Source organism: Drosophila grimshawi, unplaced genomic scaffold, assembly GCF_018153295.1.
Source record: "Drosophila grimshawi isolate 15287-2541.00 unplaced genomic scaffold, ASM1815329v1 contig_311, whole genome shotgun sequence".
In the NCBI taxonomy this organism is placed as follows: domain Eukaryota; kingdom Metazoa; phylum Arthropoda; class Insecta; order Diptera; family Drosophilidae; genus Drosophila; species Drosophila grimshawi.
The window spans coordinates 12041291-12060574 of record NW_025063098.1 but is presented as its reverse complement, the minus strand read 5'-3'; the positions used below and the strand labels follow the sequence as shown (position 1 = coordinate 12060574).

Sequence of the window (19284 nt, the reverse complement as noted above, 5' to 3'; positions counted from 1 at the left end):
GCCAAAAAGCTTACCAAATAATAAAATGCTTACAACTTATTCTTATTATTTGTATTATATTAGTAAAACTGCACAAGTAACTAAGGAATAATGGTTAACTATGGTAATCAGTTTGTTGATCCGTTCATTGTTCCTAGAGGCGACTGCGGAACACCGATGAAGGCAGATATGAGTTCAAGGGCTGGTGAATCTCTGCCGCTGGCTGAGCGGGTGCATGGGAGGCAAAATTCAGCACGGGTGCAACGCCGCCATTGTGATGAGATGAGGTACCTCCCAGCTCATCGTACTGACCTTGGATGGCGCGCTGGGCATTGAGAGCATCCTCCGGTGTGCGGTATTTAACAAAGTGAACCTCTGGCTTCTGGTTGTTGTTGGAGCGAAGGCTATTTAGCTTGTTTCCAAGATCGTTGATATCAGCCTGCTTGTTCAGCACATAAATCGCAGTATTTTGCTCGGCTGCCTGTTTGGACAGAGCCAAAGCAGCATCTTGCACACCGCTGTTCTCGGGTCCCTTAATGAAAATGACACGCAGGCTCCTACGCAGGTTGTTTGAAAGCTGATCGTTGTTGATGGGTTCGTGGAAATCGTGGTCGTTAGCGGTGTAGGTGAAGAACTCCTTCATAAGCTCAGGCGCAGCTTGATGTGCCTCTTCAACGGGTGCGTGTTCATGGCTGATGGGTGCACTTTGTACAGGTGGTATGTAAGCAGCTTGATCATGGCCACCAACACTAGAAGTGTGGTAACCATCACTAGAAGTGTGGTAAGATTGCTGCACGGGTTGGTAGTTGTATCCCAGATTGCCGGCATAAGCTACAGCCACAAGAGACAGCGTCTGTGGAAGCAAGATTTCAATAGATTATAAAGCATGGTCACTTTGAAGATCCTTCAATAACTCACAATAAGGACGTGCATTTTGTACAATGTTGAGATAATACTTCCGAACTATTAGTCGTATCAAAACTGACTCTGCCGATATCATTAACACCTACGTCTTATATACTATATCACACCGTTTTGCAAATGCTTCGTTTTCGCACTATCAATTTGCAATTTCTTTTTTATTTGTCATCTTTGATTTGTGCACCACTTAAGCACTATTTGTCAATTTTAATCCGCTGCTGCGTTGGGTTGCTTTTTCGTAATTTATCGCCGTGTCTTACTAGTTGCCCCCATTTGTTTGTTTCTTTTCCCATTTACTGCTCCACATTTGCCAATTTCAGTTGACCTTTGCTTTTGCATTCAGGGGCGAACTGGCCATGGAATCCCATGTAAAACAAGTCTGTTTGCTGTAGCTATGGGAGACTACGAGATACCCTGAGCGCAGATGCTGAATTTATTATTATAGCCTTATTGAGAAATTTTGCTGACTTAAATGAACGTGTGTAAGTGCTTTCATTTCTTACAGGCGATACACTTAATAAAAAGTAACAAATAGTAGAAAAAATCCTGATCAAGCATGTACTTATTTATATACATTTGCACAATTTCGATATACACTTTTTTACAAAGGGTGACAGGGTATTCAAATTTGGAGCTATTTCATTTCAATTGGTTAAGCACTGAATAATAAAATGATGTAATTGAAATACCAAAAATGAAATACGGTGGAAGGATTAGGCAGACAGATTAATATCATATTAACTTAACCAGTAGTCAAATATTAATTAAAATCATAAGAATCCTAAAAATACATTTACTAGCAAATTAATTTTATTTAAAACAAATTAAATATTCTCAAGAACAAAGCTTTCCATACTCGCTTCAATGTAATCAGGCTTAATTATAAAATATAAAAAAATAGTTGTTATCCCTAAGTCGCATAAAATTGTCATCAAAATAAATCATTCATTTTTTAAAAATTACGAATTTCACTAATTTTATTGTGTTGCAACTGAGCTGTTTTATATATATTGTTAAAGAAAAATTTATTTGTTGTTTCGCCTACAGTTTATTAAAAACATAAATTTTTTCAATTATTTTAATACAAATAGCAACAATACGTAAATTATACATAAAAAATGCACATAAAAAATAACAATTTATAATTAGCTTTTTTCAACATGATTAGCATAACAAAAGTTATGGGTTGGCAACTCGCAACTCAAGTTTCGCAAAATCTTCATATTAAAATATGTATCTGAGCTGCGGAATGTCACCTTAAAGTAATATAAAATGTATAATTTTTGAAGTATGTTGTAAAGCTTTATCATTTTCATAATCGAATCCAACAGTAATATATTAATCGGTATACAAGTTACTCAAGAATTGAGTACGGATATAATATGTTTTGTTGACGTCTAATAGAGTTCTTGCAGCTTGCTCACAATTTGCCAGTCAATTTATTTTAATGATATTTCGAATAAGCTATTGTGGCTTTTTTTATTTTTTATGCAAATGGAAGATAGTGGGTGCTCTTGAATATAGCTACTATTGTCTTGTCTTGTTATTGGCCATTCATGCGGCCGCTCTGTTATTACTCATACATAATGTATTGAACTGGCTTTGACTGGCCTAGTCAAGATAGTTCCGTCTTGCAGTGGCCATAAATTTAGGTGCGAATAGTTTGTCTAACCTTTTACTTCACGCAGATTAACATTTTAATTATTATCCAAAAATTTCGTCTTGCGCCTTTTGTACAATAGGAGCACACACAATATGACAAAATGTTAATTTTATTGGATTCCATTTGACTTCGAAGATATCGTCACAATGCTGGAATTTGTATGGCCCCCAGCAAACATTAAATGCTGCAATTTAGTGGCAGTGAAACATGGAAATAATATTCAACCCCCTCCAACGATCGTTTGTAAAGAGACGACTATATCGTTTGGATGACATACCTATATGGGACCGCAGATAAAAAGCATTTGATACATACATTTTAAATAAGAAGTGTATTTGAAACATTTGACAAATCAATAGATAACAGACATTCAACAATAAAATGCTAAGAATGGAATTAATAACGGAAACGCAGACGACGCAGCACAGACGATGGGAGGTAGGAGTTCTCTGGGATCTGAGCGTTTGGCTGACGGTACTGTGGTGCCGAAGCAAAGTTCAGAGCATTGGCCACACCTCCATTGTGGGACTGGCTTGAGCCGCCCAGAGAGTCGTACTGCGACTGGATGGCACGCTGTGCGTTGGCAGCATCCTCAGGAGTGCGGTACTTGACGAAGTGCACCTCGGGTTTGTTGTTGTTATTGCTGCGGATGGCATTCAGTTTGTTGGCCAGATCACCGATATCGGCCTGTTTGTTCAGGACATAGATGGCGGTCTCTTGTTGGGCAGCCTGCTTGGCCAGAGCCAGAGCGGCATTCTCCAAGCCACGGTTCTCGGGTCCCTTGATGAAGACAACGCGCAGACCCTTATTGACGGAATTGGCAGCGCGATCCAAAGCTTGGGGCTCATCGAAGTCATCTTCATTGGCACTGAAGGTGTAGAACTCCTTGTTTAGCTCGGATGATGGCGCAGCATTGTAGTTGACGGGTCCATCCAATCCAGAGCTACCCAGACCAGAGCTGCCAATACCGGAGCCCAGGAGTCCTCCACCGAGTCCGCCACCACCGAGGGAGCCACTACTTAGAGAGTCACCGCCAAGAGAGCCACCGCCGAGTCCTCCAAGAGAACCACCGCTGAGTCCTCCAAGAGAACCACCGCCGAGTCCTCCAAGAGAACCACCGCCGAGTCCTCCAAGGGAACCACCGCCGAGTCCTCCAAGGGAGCTTCCGCTACCACTGCCAGGAGTGAACGATAATCCTGAGCTAGTGTGCTCTACCGGCTTATAGTTGTAACCCAGTTTATCGGCACAGGCAACGGCCACAAGGCACAAAACAATAAAGGCACGCATCTTTGTGGTTCTAGTTCTAGTTGGAGCTATGAGCACAGAATGATGTGCTGAAGAGGTGACGTGCCATTTTTATACCATGATGAATGTCACTCTCAGAACAAACGTTTAACAAACATGCTGAAGATCAAGATAAGGTTCGTCCCAGTATGTGGTCGAACATGTTTTTTTTTTATTATTATTTAGGCGTCTTTGATTATTTGCTGCTGCTACGGCGGTGGCGTTGATTAAAATTTGATGAAATTCCGCTTACAAAGAAAATTTTTATGCAAATAAGACAACGCATCTTGAAGCCAACAGAGCAGTCGACTGCGACAGAGCTGCGGCGGCAGCAGTAGCTCCAAATTGTTTGGCTGTTCGGTAGCCAAATTCTTTTGTTCGCTCATTTTGTTATGCAAATCGAACTCGCAATGATTGAAAGTGAAACTCTGCCTAATGGCCACAAATATTTTTATTTCTGGGACAGTATGTGAGCTTAATAATATTAAATTGCTCGGCGCTACAGCTTTGGATATTGTTTGTTAGAGCTACATGCAATTTGTCAGACAATTTATACGAAATCAATTTATAAAACTGCGTGGGGCATACAAATCCATATTGATATAAACAAACAATACACATATGTATTGGCATTCAAAAACGTGTCTCAGAAATAAACTGGTGTCATAGAACATGTATTTTGAATTTGCAAATTTTCATAAAAAGACAAACTTTTCCTAATTTAACCCGTTGAACTTGTTTGTTATATCAAAGAAAAAACCCAAATCCGTTACCAAATTAAAATTCAATTCATTTTCACAAAGCCAAAATACTCCATCTAAAAATAAACCACGAATTTAATAAAGACGCGCGTCGTATTCTAATTCAAAATATAACATTTAATTTCGGTCGACTAGAAGATATCTTTTAACCATGTCTTAAAATCATATATACATTTATAATAAAAGTAATAAATATTTACATGTAAATACAAGCATTGAAATTAAATTTTGTTGTCCAAAATTATGAATGCACACAAATTTAGATATGTAAACACATTAAAAAAAAATGTATATATTCAAGATCAAACCATCTTTATATTTTCTTGAATAACTTATTAAGATTAAGAATTGCAACAAATTGGTTTTAATTTCCTTAACTAACCCTTTTCTTAGGTTCTTTGAAATACTACAATGTACAGAATATGAGGTTCTGATGCTGTCTGTAATATACTATTACACAGCTTGATTAAACTCGTTTTTCTTAGACCATTTTTATGAACATGAAGTGGAACAACCAAACATCTAAATGTATTTAAGAATTTAAATATTTTAAGTCAACAATTTTTATTTTTGAAACAATAGGTAAACAATAACAAAGATATTCGGTTACAAAAATGATAACAGCTCAAAGTATTTCATCTTAGAAACGCAGGCGGCGCAAAATATTCGCGGGCAAATATGAACTGCCTGGCGTCACTGGTGGAACATATGAGGAAATGGGCTGCGTGGCTTCGGGCTGGGCTATGTGTTGGGCAGGTGCGGAAGCCGCTGGATGTTCTGCGGCAACTGGCGCTGGCGCACTAGACGCAAAGTTGAGGGAAGGGGCAACTCCACCATCCTGGTGTGAGGAAGTTCCTCCCAACTGATCGTACTGTCCCTGAATAGCGTGCTGTGCATGCTCAGCATCCTCAGGAGTGCGGTACTTGACGAAGTGCACCTCGGGCTTGTTGTTGTTGTTGCTGCGGACGGCATTCAGTTTGTTGGCAAGATCCCCAATATCAGACTGCTTGTTCAGGACATAGATGGCAGTTTCCTGTTGGCCGGCCTGCTTAGCTAGAGCTAGAGCCGCATGCTCCAGGCCATGGTTTTCGGGACCCCTGATGAAAACAACGCGCAGAGCTTTGTTCAGAGAGTTGGATACCTTCTCCGATGCAGCGGGGTCGTTGAAGTCTTCCTCGTTGGCAGTGTAAGTGAAGAATTCCTTTTCCAGCTCAGGTTGCGCTGCGGCATAGTTCGGGGCATCAGCCGTTGGCTGAGCATTGGAGCCAGTGGATTGATAGCTGGGCTCCACATTTGACGGCTGGTCGATGCCTGCGTTACCGGAGTCCACGGCAGAGCCAGGTTCAGATGCATACGAAGGCGCCAAATTGCTGGCTGCACCGCCAGGCGCAAACGAAAGGCCAGAGCCCGAGTGTTCCACTGGCTGGTAATTATAGCCAAGCTTGTCAGCGCTGGCCAGAGCCACAAGACAGCAGCAGAGAATAGCGGAGAAATGTCTCATGATTAGTCAGTCTGAGTTGTTTGCAGAATGTGATGCCTTAGCCAGATGACTCTATGGTTTTTATGCTATTGTCCATGTGGAGCATTTATCATTATGCAAATGGCTTGATTAAAATGGTTAGATTATGCAATTATTCTTAATTCTTCATTAATTATACAGTAGAATGGATTGGATAAATTTTCGTGGAGAGGCAGATCTTGATGGCAATGCAGTCACCAGTCCATGAGATTCATCTTGAATTTAATACAGTGAATTTGATAATAGTTCTAATTATTCATCTCTGCTTTTTGTTTTTTTCAAAAAACCTTGACGATATGAATATACTTATCTCCACTGAACAATCAGAATAAATCTGTTCATAATGCATGGATTTTGACTGACGTTGGCCAATGGATTGTAAATTGAAATCGGTGCGTTACACTTGTCTACTTCTCATAATGTGTGCAATAAACACGTAACTCGGAGTGTTACCCGAAAACGCTCGAAAGCCAAACAAAAGATGCAAATGAGGTCTGCTCAATCGGATTATTGAAAACATATTTTAACGATCCGCAAAATTATTATTGCCTGTTCGAGAGGCTTTGTCGAGTCTTTGCAGCTTTGCGGCTTTTGTGATCTGATTTATGCTAATGTTGCGGGTGGAGGCGACCTTCCGCAGCCGGCAGTGGATGTGGATGTTGAATGGCGCCGGAAGTACCGGCGACTTCATCGCTAAAAATAAACGGCATCTTTTTTTTGCGATTGATTAGCTAATTAGCCGCTTGGGCTACAGAGCGGTGTCAGCACCAAATAAGATAATTTGATAATTGGACATTTAATAAATTACTTGGCGCCGCTTATTTGGCAATCAAAAGCAACACATTGCCCCTCTACCCTCATTTGCATCTCAGCATTAAGATCGACCCTCTCAGTCTCTATGCACTAATGTTATTATTTATGCATTTAATAACCAAATGAGACTACTGCACACTGTGTGAACAGTCATATTAATCTGCCAAATGTACTTAATCCTTTTAACCAGTTTACAATATCTTATCAATTCGAAAAACAACGTGCAAGTTAGCTATAAAAGAAAAGACCCCGATTCTCTGAGTCAGAAACACAAGATTGCTTCATACAAACTCAACCGAATCTCAACTAAGATGCGCGCTTTTATCGTCATGTGCCTTGTGGCCATTGCCACCGCCGACAAGCTGGGCTATAACTATCAGCCCGTCGAGCACTCCGGTTCAGGATTGTCATTCAATCCCGGTAGCAACCCCACTGGCTCACTGGCCCCATCTGGCCATTCTTTGGATGCTCCGGACTCCCATGACGCCCCTGCTCCAGCTGCTGAATTGGAGAAGGAATTCTTCACATACACTGCTAACGATGAAGACTTTGATGAGCCCGCAGCTTTGGAGAAGGTGTCCGGCTCTCTGAACAAGGCTTTGCGTGTTATTTTCATCAAGGGACCCGAGAACCGTGGACTAGAAAATGCTGCTCTGGGTTTGGCCAAGCAGGCTGCCCAACAGGAGACCGCCATCTATGTCCTGAACAAACAGTCCGATATCGGTGATCTGGCCAACAAACTGAATGCCGTCCGCGGCAACAACAACAACAAGCCCGAGGTGCACTTCGTCAAGTACCGCACTCCTGAGGATGCTGCCAACGCTCAGCGTGCTATTCAGGGACAATATGATCAGCTGGGTGGTTCAACGGCTAATCACGATGGTGGTGTTGCCCCAGTTCTTAACTTTGCCTCGCAAGCACCAGCCGCCGTTCACGAAAACCCCAAAGCAACTTCCGCTCCCGGAAACAGTTACCTGCCAGCAAACATTTTTCGCCGCCTTCGCATTTAAATTGCTCTAAAGCGACTTTTTGTTTAAAAATTATTTGAATAATAAAAACTGTTATATCTTTCTGTTACGTAAAAACCTTATTTTATATGAAGCATGGGCATCAATACTGAAGAGTTATCTACACGTCTGGGAGTCGTCAGGTTCTTAAAATTATAATTTATTCAAGTATTTAATTGTCTTTGGTACAGCCATAAATAAATATTTAGAAACTCAAGAAATAACTTTCAAAAAGCTGAAAATGCAGTCGACTTAAATTACTTCAAGATTTACAGAAATTCCGATGCTAAACAACGAGATTATACATATGTATGTAAAATAAAATTTTACACTTAATAATGTTTTCAAACTTTTGTAGCAAGTATACCCCACGCGCAGACCAAGTTAATTTCATTTTATCGATAATCTGTTTATCTGTTTTACAAATATCGATACATTTGAATTTCTAATAGCAATAAAAGTTACAATTTCAAAAGCAGAGGCTTCTAATTAATACATAATGTGCATATAGATATTATTATATAATCGACGCGATCGTTAATATGTTTATGTATATTCTTACCAACCAATTATTACCAAAAATTGTGTATATGTATGTATTTATGTATATGAATGAGTTTTTTACAAAACAGTGATTTCAGTTCGGGCTTGTGGAAAAATAACATGCGCTGCCTTACTTTTTTCAGTCTTAAGTGCCTGCACCTGCCATAAATTCCACACCACTTTGTGAAACGGAAATTTGCCAATACAACTAGGAGCCCACTCGACTACAGCATTCTTACTTGATATAAATATATTGATCAATTCTAAAATTTAACTATGCCGACATTTAATACAACGTATTCAAATTTAATACAAAATAATGCCGATATAAGGAGCACGACTGCCTTAAGTCTTTAAAGTTACTAGATTTAAACAGACGTCGATTTTAAAATACATATGAAGCCAGGGCAATAACCGAGCTACTTAAAAGCCAAACAAATTTGCCTCATTAATTTCTTCCGGCAAATTTGTAGGTATACAAACAAATGGATGTTTCGTCATGCATATTTTATTCTAAACAATTTATTCAAAAACTGTCATCAATGTTCTACCTTTTCCAATTATATAAATATGCATTTATATATTGGATTCAATGCGGATGCTAGAATTGATAGTATGAAGTTTGGCATTTACGATAAGAATGCCTTAATTGGATACGGTGCTAGTTTGAAGAACAAGTTCGATAGTTATTAAGTAATTTCTCTGTGGAACCTAAATTCCAATGTTTTTAAGTCTAGAACTAATAGAAGGAACCGGTCCTACGATTCCATATTTAGCGCAGAAAGTTTACTAGCCTATCCAGTTAAATAGTTTTGCATAATCATTTCATAAACGCACTACTTTGCATAAGCTACTAGTTTAATTATGTGCCCATAAAGAACCCATCTCCATTGTTCTAAATTCGATCCCGGTACGGGTGAGTTGTATAAAAGGCAGGTCGCGCAGTATCAGGATTCAGTCTTAACCATTGGCTGTTCAGTACACACGCACACATCTCTCTAATCTACCATGCGATTCCTCGTCGTTATCTGTCTGTTTGGCGCGGCATGTGCCCAGTATAACTATGGACAAGGATTTGACACTCCCTCCGCAAGTAACGACGCCCCTGCATACAACGAGCCCAGCTACGGTGGCGCTGAGTCCAGCCCCGGCGCATCCTATGCTCCATCGGGTGGACTCAACAAAGAATTCTACACATTCGAGGCCAATGAGGATGATTTCAACGATCCAGCTGGCAGTGAAAGGGTTGCCAACAGCGTCGACAAAGGTCTGCGCGTGATCTTCATCAAGGGACCCGAGAACCGTGGCCTGGAGGATGCAGCTCTGGCTCTAGCCAAACAGGCTGCCCAGCAACAGACCGCCATCTATGTCCTGAACAAGCAAACAGACATCGGTGATCTGGCCAACAAGTTTAACGCCGCGCGCCAGAACTCTAACGCCAGGCCTGAGGTGCACTTCGTCAAGTACCGCACTCCTCAGGATGCTGCCAACGCACAGAAGGCTATCCAGAGCCAATACGACTCTCAGGGCGGCTCAAGCCAGCACATCAACGGTGGAGTTGCCCCAGCCATTAACTTTGCCTCTCGTGCGCCAACCGGCCATTCGAGCGGAGGAAATGGTGGCTTTGCCGCTCAAAGTGCGCCTAGTGCCTCATACCTGCCAGCCAACATTTTGCGCCGCCTGCGTTTGCGTTAGAAGAACTATGTTGTATGCTAATTTTGCCAATGAAGCTGGAATGATTAATATTTGTATTCCAGCATTTTATATACGAAAAAACAATAAAATCGACCAAATGAAGTAAACCCAAAAATTACAGTCATTTGTTATTGCTTTTGCTAAACGTATTTTATGCCGTTTTGTGCGAAAATGTTGCATATTTATGCTCACGATTTAGATTTTTATCACTTTCCTTATAATAACATTTATGCAAAGGTGAATTGTCGAATCAAACGACGAGACAAAAGACGAATTCAGCTATTTTTAGGCGGAAAAGATATTTAGCGACGCCACCGCATTAAGTTTAATGCAAAACTACGCAGACAGCCTCGACGACGGATTTGTATAAATAATACTCGCCGTTGCAAATTTAGACAGAAACCAAACAAACTTCAAACCAACAGAACCTCGGCAGCAGTATTCAAGATGCGTGCGTTTATTGTAAGTTGTCAACCAGTAAAGCCAAAGGATATACTAATGGACCACTTCTTCCGCGCTCATCAAATCAGGTTATGTGCCTAGTCGCAGTTGCCTGCGCCGATAAATTGGGCTACAACTACCAACCGGTCGGACACTCCAACTCAGGATTGTCGTTCGCTCCTGGCAGTGGAGCTGGAGGTAGTCTGAGCGGTGGCTCTCTGGGCGGATATGGCGGTGGCTCTCTTGGCGGTGGCTCCCTTGGCGGTGGCTCCCTTGGCGGTGGCTCTCTGGGCGGATTCGGCGGTGGCTCTCTTGGCGGTGGCTCCCTCGGCGGTGGCTCCCTTGGCGGTGGCTCCCTTGGTGGTGGCTCTCTGGGCGGATTCGGCGGTGGCTCTCTTGGTGGTGGCTCCCTCGGCGGTGGCTCTCTTGGCGGTGGCTCTCATGGCGGACTTGGCGGTGGCTCTCTGGGCGGACTTGGCGGTGGCTCTCACGGCGGATCTTTGGATGCTCCGGCCTCCTACAACGCCCCTGCCCCAGCTGCTGAATTGGAGAAGGAATTCTTTACTTACACTGCCAACGAACAGGACTTTGATGAGCCCGCAGCTTTGGAGAAGGTGTCCGGCTCCCTGAATAAGGCTCTGCGTGTTATTTTCATCAAGGGACCCGAGAACCGTGGACTGGAGAACGCTGCTCTGGCTTTGGCCAAGCAGGCTGCCCAACAGGAGACTGCCATCTATGTCCTGAACAAACAGTCCGATATCGGTGATCTGGCCAACAAACTGAATGCCGTCCGCAGCAACAACAACAACAAGCCCGAGGTGCACTTCGTCAAGTACCGCACTCCTGAGGATGCTGCCAACGCTCAGCGTGCCATTCAGGGACAGTACGATCAGCTGGGTGGTACTTCCAAGTCTCATGATGGTGGTGTTGCCCCCTCGTTGAACTTCGCCTCCCAGGGTCCAGTGCGTCAAGTTAATGCCCAATCTCCCGACAACTCCTACCTCCCCACCTCGATCTTCCGTCGTCTGTAAAGAGTTCCTACCATACAACTGGATATATGTAATATCTAGTATCTGTTTGTTGAGTAATTCTATTACCTGTTGCTTATATATAAATAAATAAAATTTTTTTTCAAATTTAACACAAATGTATGTTGTAATCTTACGTTTTATTTTTAATATGGAAATAAAATTGTTTTCTACAATATGCAAAAATTGGAAAAATTATTGATCTCCCATTTTTATATCAGAGAATGAATTGTAAATCAATGTGGAAATAAATAACATTTTACAGCATAGTTCAGATGAAATATGCCTATTGCAGTTGGATCTTTGCGTCACTTAAAAAAATGACATACCCATTCTCCAATGAAAGAACCGAACTAATAACTGTTTTTGGCTTACGCAAAATATAATAAACTTAACAATGCACAAATTAAATTATGTAAATATTGACAAATCTGTTATTATTTATGTTTGAAAAGCGGAATAATGATATTCAGAAGGGATATTTTTGAGTTATAAGCAAAATTTTGAATATGTATTCAGAGTTGATTGTCAGATTGACAGACAACTTTAGTTAGTCATTGAATTATTAAAAAAAATACTAATAAAGAACTTCATTCAGCTATATAAGAACATCCGTGGTGGAGAGAATAATCCATCATTTGTTTAACAATTAAATAGTATTTAGATCTTAACGAAGACTGACAAACTTGCTTCCAAATTTAAGAATGGTATTCAGGACAATCAAATGCAATTGGTGGATATGTTTAATGTTATAGTGACTAGTTATTTATTCAATGCTAATAATCTAAGTAAACAATTAATGTTAAGTATGGGAATACAAGCATAAGCGATTAAATATTAATATTACGTAATTGTCTTTTTAAAGTGGATCGAAAAGGCGGCATTTCAAACACCTCATTAAGTACACCCTCAAATTATTGTCTTGATATCGTGCCAATAAATCAAAAACATCAATTTTAGTCAAACGACAAATACATAAGGTTGGTGAGACATAAAAATGACCGAGTATTGAACAATATGGAAAAACCCAACTGGTGATGTCCTACATAAAACAAGCTTGTAGCCTTGCTGAAGAATTTTTGGAAACATATTTATTTTATGCCTATTATTTATAATTATGACCCATCTTTATAGCATCGGTATGCATATAGATGTATTTCAATGTGCTCGTCACATATTAATTTTATAAGTTTATATTAATTCTTGTAAATATTATTGAATAAAAAAATTCGAAAATTTGAATAACCTAAAACAATCAGCCGCAGTCGCAGCCTCAGTCGAAGACGTTGCCGTTGCCCATTCAAACGCAACAAAAATTCCAAATCGACCATAAAACTGTTGAGCCAAAAGCTTTGTAGGCGGCAAAACACAGTGGCATCAAAGCAATTTCCATGCAAGCGACGCCAAGGCGGTGGTTTTGGTTTTACCAGCCTCGAAGATGGATTTGTATAAATAATAAAGATCGCTCCAAGCAGAAGACAGAAGCAATTCGAGACTCGAAGTAGAATAACCAAGAAAAAATATTTGATTCCAAAATGCGTGCGTTTATTGTAAGTACAAACGATCTAAAGCCGTACAGGCACAAAAGGATTAACCATTTCCTCTGACTCTTCTTTTCTCCTGAAGGTTATGTGCTTGGTGGCAGTTGCCTGCGCCGATAAACTTGGCTACAACTACCAGCCCGTCGGACACTCCGGCTCAGGATTGTCGTTTGCTCCTGGTAGCGGAAGTGGAAGCCTTGGAGGCCTCAGTGGTGGTGGTTTGAGCGGTATCTCTATAGGAGGTATTGGCGGTACCGCTGGATTGGTTTCGGATGGCGGCAGCATTGGCGGTGGCAGCATCGGTGGCGGTTCTGGTCTCGGCAACCTTGGTGGTCTGTCAGGTGGAGGTGTGGATGCTCCGGTCTCCTACAACGCCCCTGCCCCAGCTGCTGAATTGGAGAAGGAATTCTTTACCTACACTGCTAACGAACAGGACTTTGATGAGCCCCAAGCTTTAGAGAAGGTGTCCAGCGCCCTGAACAAGGCTCTGCGTGTTATCTTCATCAAGGGACCCGAGAACCGTGGTCTAGAGGACGCTGCTCTGGCTTTGGCCAAGCAAGCTGCCCAACAGGAGACCGCCATCTATGTCCTGAACAAACAGTCCGATATCGGTGATCTGGCCAACAAATTGAATGCCATCCGCGGCAACAACAACAACAAGCCCGAGGTGCACTTCGTCAAGTACCGCACTCCTGAGGATGCTGCCAACGCTCAGCGTGCTATTCAGGGACAGTACGATCAGCTGGGTGGTACTTCTAAGGCTCTTAACGGTGGTGTTGCCCCCGTCTTGAACTTCGCTTCCCAGGGTCCAGTGCGTCAAGTGAATGCCCAGTCTCCCGACAACTCCTACCTTCCAACTTCCATCTTCCGTCGTCTGCGTCGCTAAATTATTATCTTAAGTGTACTTTGACAGAAGAAGTGAACTTTATTGTTACCAATTGTTGACTATTGTCTAATTTTTAAACAGAATTTGAAATAATATTTCTACTACGAAAACTTAAAATATGTCTTTAAAAGGGTGTCGAAGGATATATGGGATTTGATGTGAGTTATGTAGTGAATTTGGGATGGATTTCTTACTCGAATTTCAATAATGGAAATAATACTTTGAAAGTAACAGTTTATACAGCGCACTTTTCTAAGTGCGTACAATTCGCTTGATCCAAATAGTTGGAATTCGTACTGTAGAAGTTGACAATAATAATTATGCATTCGCTCTGATGACTATGATGTCTTTTTGATGCTTAGATCATAAGTCATTATCTTATATATTAAATGTATTAACAAAAAGTGTGAGATGTCATGGTACATTAAATTTGCAATGCCGCAATTTTTCTCAACTCATTGAATTTCCTTATTCCGCTCTGCCTCATAATAAATGAAGCCCCTAATATAACTGAAGGCTGACCGGTAATAATAAACCGTTAGTTGACCTGATTTTCACTGTCACCTTGATGTGTGCCATGTACAATTAGAAAGGAATTTCATGTGCGTCTCACACAGTAGGACAAACACACAAATATGTGAGGCTAATAAGATTTATGTTTGATCAAAACCTGATTTACTATAAAGAAAAACACGAAGAAACAAATATAATCATTAATTTTATTGTGCTGACGATCACTTTTTTGTTGAAATCATTAACAAATAGCGATTCTGTATATACATAATATAACGAAAAAGTCTGTTATTTGGGGTTGCGTCAGCAGAGTCTTTGCATAAATTATAAGCCAATTATGGGTGAATCACGATCAGCCAATCGCCAATCGGAAATAGACGCGACAGCATCGGCGGCACGATTGAAGCTGCTCAAAACAATGTGTTAAATGTGTTAAGAGCGAAATTATGTTAACAGATTAACAGCATTCCAAAAACCAGCTAGCCAATCACCAATCACAAATCGCCAGTCGTGGTCATAGTCGCGAACCGGGTCTTCCGCTGGCAATCGGCGAGCGGACGCCTCAAGAAATGGCTCAAGAGAGCGCGACGACTTCATTTTAGCTAGACTAACTAGTCTAATTATAGCGACTGTTAGCGTTGGCGGTATAAAAGCTAAGTTAATATAGACTTGGCGAGCATTCTAACAGAACAGTAGGGAACGGCAAGATGCGCGCTCTGATTGCTTTGTGTTTTGTGGCAGCAGTTAGTGCCGGTCGCTTAGGCTATAACTACAGACCCAGCAGCCCGGCAGTCGCTACCAATGGCATTGGCAGCTCTAGCAGTGGCATCGGATCAAGTTTGGGCGGCCCAGTTAGTTACAAAGCTGCGCCACAAGCCGGCATCCATAAGGAATTCTACTCTTTTCATGCAAACGAGGCCGACTTTGAGGATCCCGATGCCGCAAACAAAATTGCTGCTGCCGTCAAGAAAAGCATCCGAGTGATCTTTATCAAGGCGCCGGAGAACCGTGGCTATGAGAATGCCGTTCTGGCCCTGGCCAAGAAGGCTGCTGAACAGCAAACAGCAATCTATCTGCTCCACAGACAACCGGACCTCAACGAATTAGCAAACAAATTCAACGCCGTGCGTCAAAATGCAAACAATAAGCCCGAGGTGCACTTCGTGAAGTACCGCACTCCTGAGGATGCTGCCAATGCCCAGAAGGCTATCCAGAGCCAATATGATTCGCTGGGTGGCTCTAGCCAGTCCATTAACGGTGGTGTTGCCAATGCCTTGAACTTCGCCTCCCGCTCCTCAGCGCCTGTGAGCTCTGGACATGTTCAGCAACCCGATAGCAATTATCTGCCTTCATCAATCCTGCGACGACTTCGTCACTAGTTGTTACTTAGTTTCGACTTGGAAAGAAATTAGCTAAGTTAGAAAATTGTTGGTTTTTGTTCAATAAATTTAAAAGAATTTAAAAAACACAGTTAAGATTTTTTTGTTACTCTCTGAAAACAAGATCTCATGAATTGTAACATATACATTATTGTAAATATTTATCCAGCGTGAATTAAAAATAATCAGAGAACTCGAGACTAATTATTAAAATCATAAATATCAAACAAACTGAAGATATGATGATAAATTAAAGATTGAATAATGATTTCATCCGTGCCTTTTGTATATATGGTGTCACTCTCCTTATTTAATACAATACAAAGTATATAGTCCATACGTTTTTAGTTTCAATACCCATTAACATGTGGCGAATAGGGATTAAGCCGCAGTTTACATGAATAGGAATGTCTGCGTGAAAGAGTTGATCTTAACGAATACATTAAACAAAATTAACGGATGGAATTACCGTTTAAAAATAAAAATCGACTTAAGGACTATTGATCATTAATGACAAGGTTTTTTTCTAGTCGGAACATTCAAGGCGTGCAATAAACTGTTGCCTTTTAGAAAGTTTGCTGAAGACTGAGTTCTGTGAATATGCGACTAATGATTTATAAAACTGTGACTCAAAAGGTGGCATTCGACAGAAATATTAGCTATATTACTGTGGAACAACAAATGTTTGTATTCCTCATTGGATGAGATTGTATCTAATATATCATTTTGCTTCCTGATGAAAGATAAACCGTTTGTATAAGTATGTAGGAAATGGGATTTATTTAATCATTATTCAACAATAACTAGGTTTAAAAATCAGTCAAAGATCGCTGGCATTATTAATCTGTTGATCTAAATCTGGCTGAAATTTAGAAACGGCGGAAGATCGAAGTGGGCAGGTAGGCATTATCGGGGGACTTGGCGTTGGCCTGACGCACAGGACCCTGGGAGGCGAAGTTGAGCACTGGGGCAACACCACCATTGTGGGACTGGCTGGTACCACCCAACTGATCGTACTGACCCTGAATGGCACGCTGAGCGTTGGCAGCATCCTCAGGAGTGCGATACTTGACGAAGTGCACCTCGGGCTTGTTGTTGTTGTTGCCGCGGACGGCATTCAGTTTGTTGGCCAGATCACCGATATCGGCCTGCTTGTTCAGGACATAGATGGCAGTCTCCTGTTGGGCAGCCTGCTTGGCCAAAGCCAGAGCAGCGTTCTCCAGACCACGGTTCTCGGGTCCCTTGATGAAGATAACACGCAGACCCTTGTTCAGGGAGCCGGACACCTTCTCCAAAGCTGCGGGCTCATCAAAGTCCTGTTCGTTAGCAGTGTAGGTAAAGAATTCCTTCTCCAATTCAGCAGCTGGGGCAGGGGCGTTGTAAGAGACGGGAGCATCCACACCTCCACCTGACAGACCACCAAGGTTGCCGAGACCGGAACCGCCACCGATGCTGCCGCCATCCGAAGTCAATCCAGCGCCGCCTCCAAGTCCGCCTAGAGAGCCGCCGCCCAGAGAGCCGCCGCCCAGAGAGCCGCCGCCCAGAGAGCCACCGCCAATTCCACCTAGAGAGCCACCGCCAAGACCGCCCAGAGAGCCACCGCCCAGAGAGCCACCGCCAAGTCCGCCCAGAGATCCACCGCTCAGACCACCACCGCTCAGGCCCCCAAGGCTTCCACTTCCGCTACCAGGAGCAAACGACAATCCTGAGCCGGAGTGTCCGACGGGCTGGTAGTTGTAGCCAAGTTTATCGGCGCAGGCAACTGCCACCAAGCACATAACCTGCAGACAAAAAAGACAAAACAGTGGATGAGGTAATCCTAAATGATAATTTTCGCAGGTTTCTTGCTACTTACAATAAATGCACGCATTTTGGATTCAATTGAAGTTCTTTAACTTTGACTGTTCGGTTGTATCTGACTTTTGAAGCACCGAAGGTCCACTATTTATACGAAAACTACAAAACTGTGTCACTCGAGCGAGCTGAAGTTCATGCACAGGCCAAGCCGCGGTGGTCGCTGCTTCTGCTGCTGTTGCTGTTGTTATTGCTGTTGCGGCTGCTGCTGTTGCTGCTGCTGCTTTTGCTGCTGTCACTCTCAAAACTCGAAGCATTTAGCAGTAACTTCTTTTGCTGCTTTTGTCTATTGCGTGGATATGAAGCCCTGAAAGACGAGCCAATGCGCTTAAGACAATGCCAGCAATGTCAACATCGCATCGCATCGAACGCGCATCTCCGATTTATCGGCCTATTCTTTCAAATATCGCTGTCGGCATTATGCAAATGGGGCACAGCCCTTGCTTAAAAGCAAGTCGCATTGGCGAACCAAGGGCCAGGCTCAACAGTAGTGGCAAAACAAGTTGACGCGATATTTTGCGATGCGATGATAATTTAATAATAGAAATTATTTTCTTCATGCATATTTGTATGCAAAAAGTTGTTGAGTAGGTGCCAATCGGTGTTGGTATCGATTTTGATTTGGCGGCGCATCAAAACAAGTTCGTGGTTATTTTTAAACTTCCCAATCACTTTAATGTGGCCAAAGATTTCTAGTTTGGAAATTCCCAATCGCTTATAGTGTGTTGTTTGGCATGAATGTCCAACTTCGTTATATTATTTGGTGAGGGACCCCTAAAGTTTATCAGGCTACTTTCGAAGGAATGAGTGTGTTAAAACAAAAACAATGGCCTCAATACCAATAAAATACCTGTAGCCGCCAACAGAAATCAATTTTAAAATCTTTTGTCATTTTTTGCGCATCCATTTAGCCCTCAAAGAGCGATCTTGTTGGCCCGTTGGCCTATTAGGCAATTGACTTGCCAAAATAGAAGCCATAAACTTAACAAGCGTTGCGACCTTGAAGTTTTAAGTGTTTTTCACCTGAAGCTATGCGACGATAATCAGCTGGCGCCAGGCGACAACCATTTAATCTGATCAGCGATTATCACGTTTTCATCATGCTTTATTGATATCATAAAAATTATTGTTTTTGACTTTTGGAGCCCTGTTTTAGATAAATAAATGCCAACAACATAGTTGATGTTGAATTCATTTGCATAATTCATTTGATTTCAGCATTAAAATTCGAAAGATCCATAACTTCGATAACTGAATAGACTTGCAAATCAATGGCGCCAAACTGATGCATATCATGGACAATATTAGCTATGAGTAACAAAAAATTTGGATTCCTTTCCATATATTAACGACAACTTTGTGAAGTCTTGACAGATTTACCTACTATTAATTGATTCTACAAATTCTTTTCGAAACTTGTCCATTTCCCTTTCCATTCATGATTTTGCTGATAGTGT

At 41.8% G+C, this 19284-nt stretch overlaps 9 protein-coding genes across 9 annotated transcripts; 5 read left to right on the top strand and 4 right to left on the bottom strand.

The window, feature by feature from the left end:
• Window positions 1–76: 76 nt before the first annotated feature.
• On the bottom strand, window positions 77–1314 carry LOC6571312. The gene is made up of 2 exons (XM_001997477.3): window positions 898–1314; window positions 77–832 (listed from the first exon to the last, which is right to left on the bottom strand). Exons 1-2 carry the CDS (start codon window positions 910–912, stop codon window positions 134–136), a joined length of 714 nt encoding a protein of 237 aa, XP_001997513.1. The 5' UTR covers window positions 913–1314; the 3' UTR covers window positions 77–133.
• Window positions 1315–2959: 1645 nt separating this feature from the next.
• LOC6563285 (putative mediator of RNA polymerase II transcription subunit 17) lies at window positions 2960–3850 on the bottom strand. Its single transcript, XM_001989537.1, has one exon. It carries the CDS (start codon window positions 3848–3850, stop codon window positions 2960–2962), a length of 891 nt encoding a protein of 296 aa, XP_001989573.1.
• Window positions 3851–5248: 1398 nt separating this feature from the next.
• LOC6563286 lies at window positions 5249–6109 on the bottom strand. Its single transcript, XM_001989538.1, has one exon. It carries the CDS (start codon window positions 6107–6109, stop codon window positions 5249–5251), a length of 861 nt encoding a protein of 286 aa, XP_001989574.1.
• A 1142-nt stretch (window positions 6110–7251) lies between these two features.
• LOC6563117 lies at window positions 7252–7950 on the top strand. The gene has a single exon (XM_001989539.1). The coding sequence runs from the start codon at window positions 7252–7254 to the stop codon at window positions 7948–7950; it is 699 nt and encodes a 232-aa protein (XP_001989575.1).
• Window positions 7951–9498: 1548 nt separating this feature from the next.
• LOC6563118 lies at window positions 9499–10185 on the top strand. The gene has a single exon (XM_001989540.1). The coding sequence runs from the start codon at window positions 9499–9501 to the stop codon at window positions 10183–10185; it is 687 nt and encodes a 228-aa protein (XP_001989576.1).
• Window positions 10186–10718: 533 nt separating this feature from the next.
• Window positions 10719–11660, top strand: LOC6563119 (rRNA 2'-O-methyltransferase fibrillarin). The gene has a single exon (XM_001989541.2). It carries the CDS (start codon window positions 10719–10721, stop codon window positions 11655–11657), a length of 939 nt encoding a protein of 312 aa, XP_001989577.1. The 3' UTR covers window positions 11658–11660.
• Window positions 11661–13189: 1529 nt separating this feature from the next.
• Window positions 13190–14081, top strand: LOC6563120 (keratin, type II cytoskeletal 3). Its single transcript, XM_001989542.1, has 2 exons — window positions 13190–13204; window positions 13281–14081. The coding sequence occupies exons 1-2, from the start codon at window positions 13190–13192 to the stop codon at window positions 14079–14081; spliced, it is 816 nt and encodes a 271-aa protein (XP_001989578.1).
• A 1220-nt stretch (window positions 14082–15301) lies between these two features.
• On the top strand, window positions 15302–15973 carry LOC6563122. Its single transcript, XM_001989544.1, has one exon. It carries the CDS (start codon window positions 15302–15304, stop codon window positions 15971–15973), a length of 672 nt encoding a protein of 223 aa, XP_001989580.1.
• An 825-nt stretch (window positions 15974–16798) lies between these two features.
• On the bottom strand, window positions 16799–17867 carry LOC6563123 (putative mediator of RNA polymerase II transcription subunit 17). Its single transcript, XM_001989545.2, has 2 exons — window positions 17829–17867; window positions 16799–17754 (listed from the first exon to the last, which is right to left on the bottom strand). Exons 1-2 carry the CDS (start codon window positions 17841–17843, stop codon window positions 16843–16845), a joined length of 927 nt encoding a protein of 308 aa, XP_001989581.1. The 5' UTR covers window positions 17844–17867; the 3' UTR covers window positions 16799–16842.
• Window positions 17868–19284: the final 1417 nt, after the last annotated feature.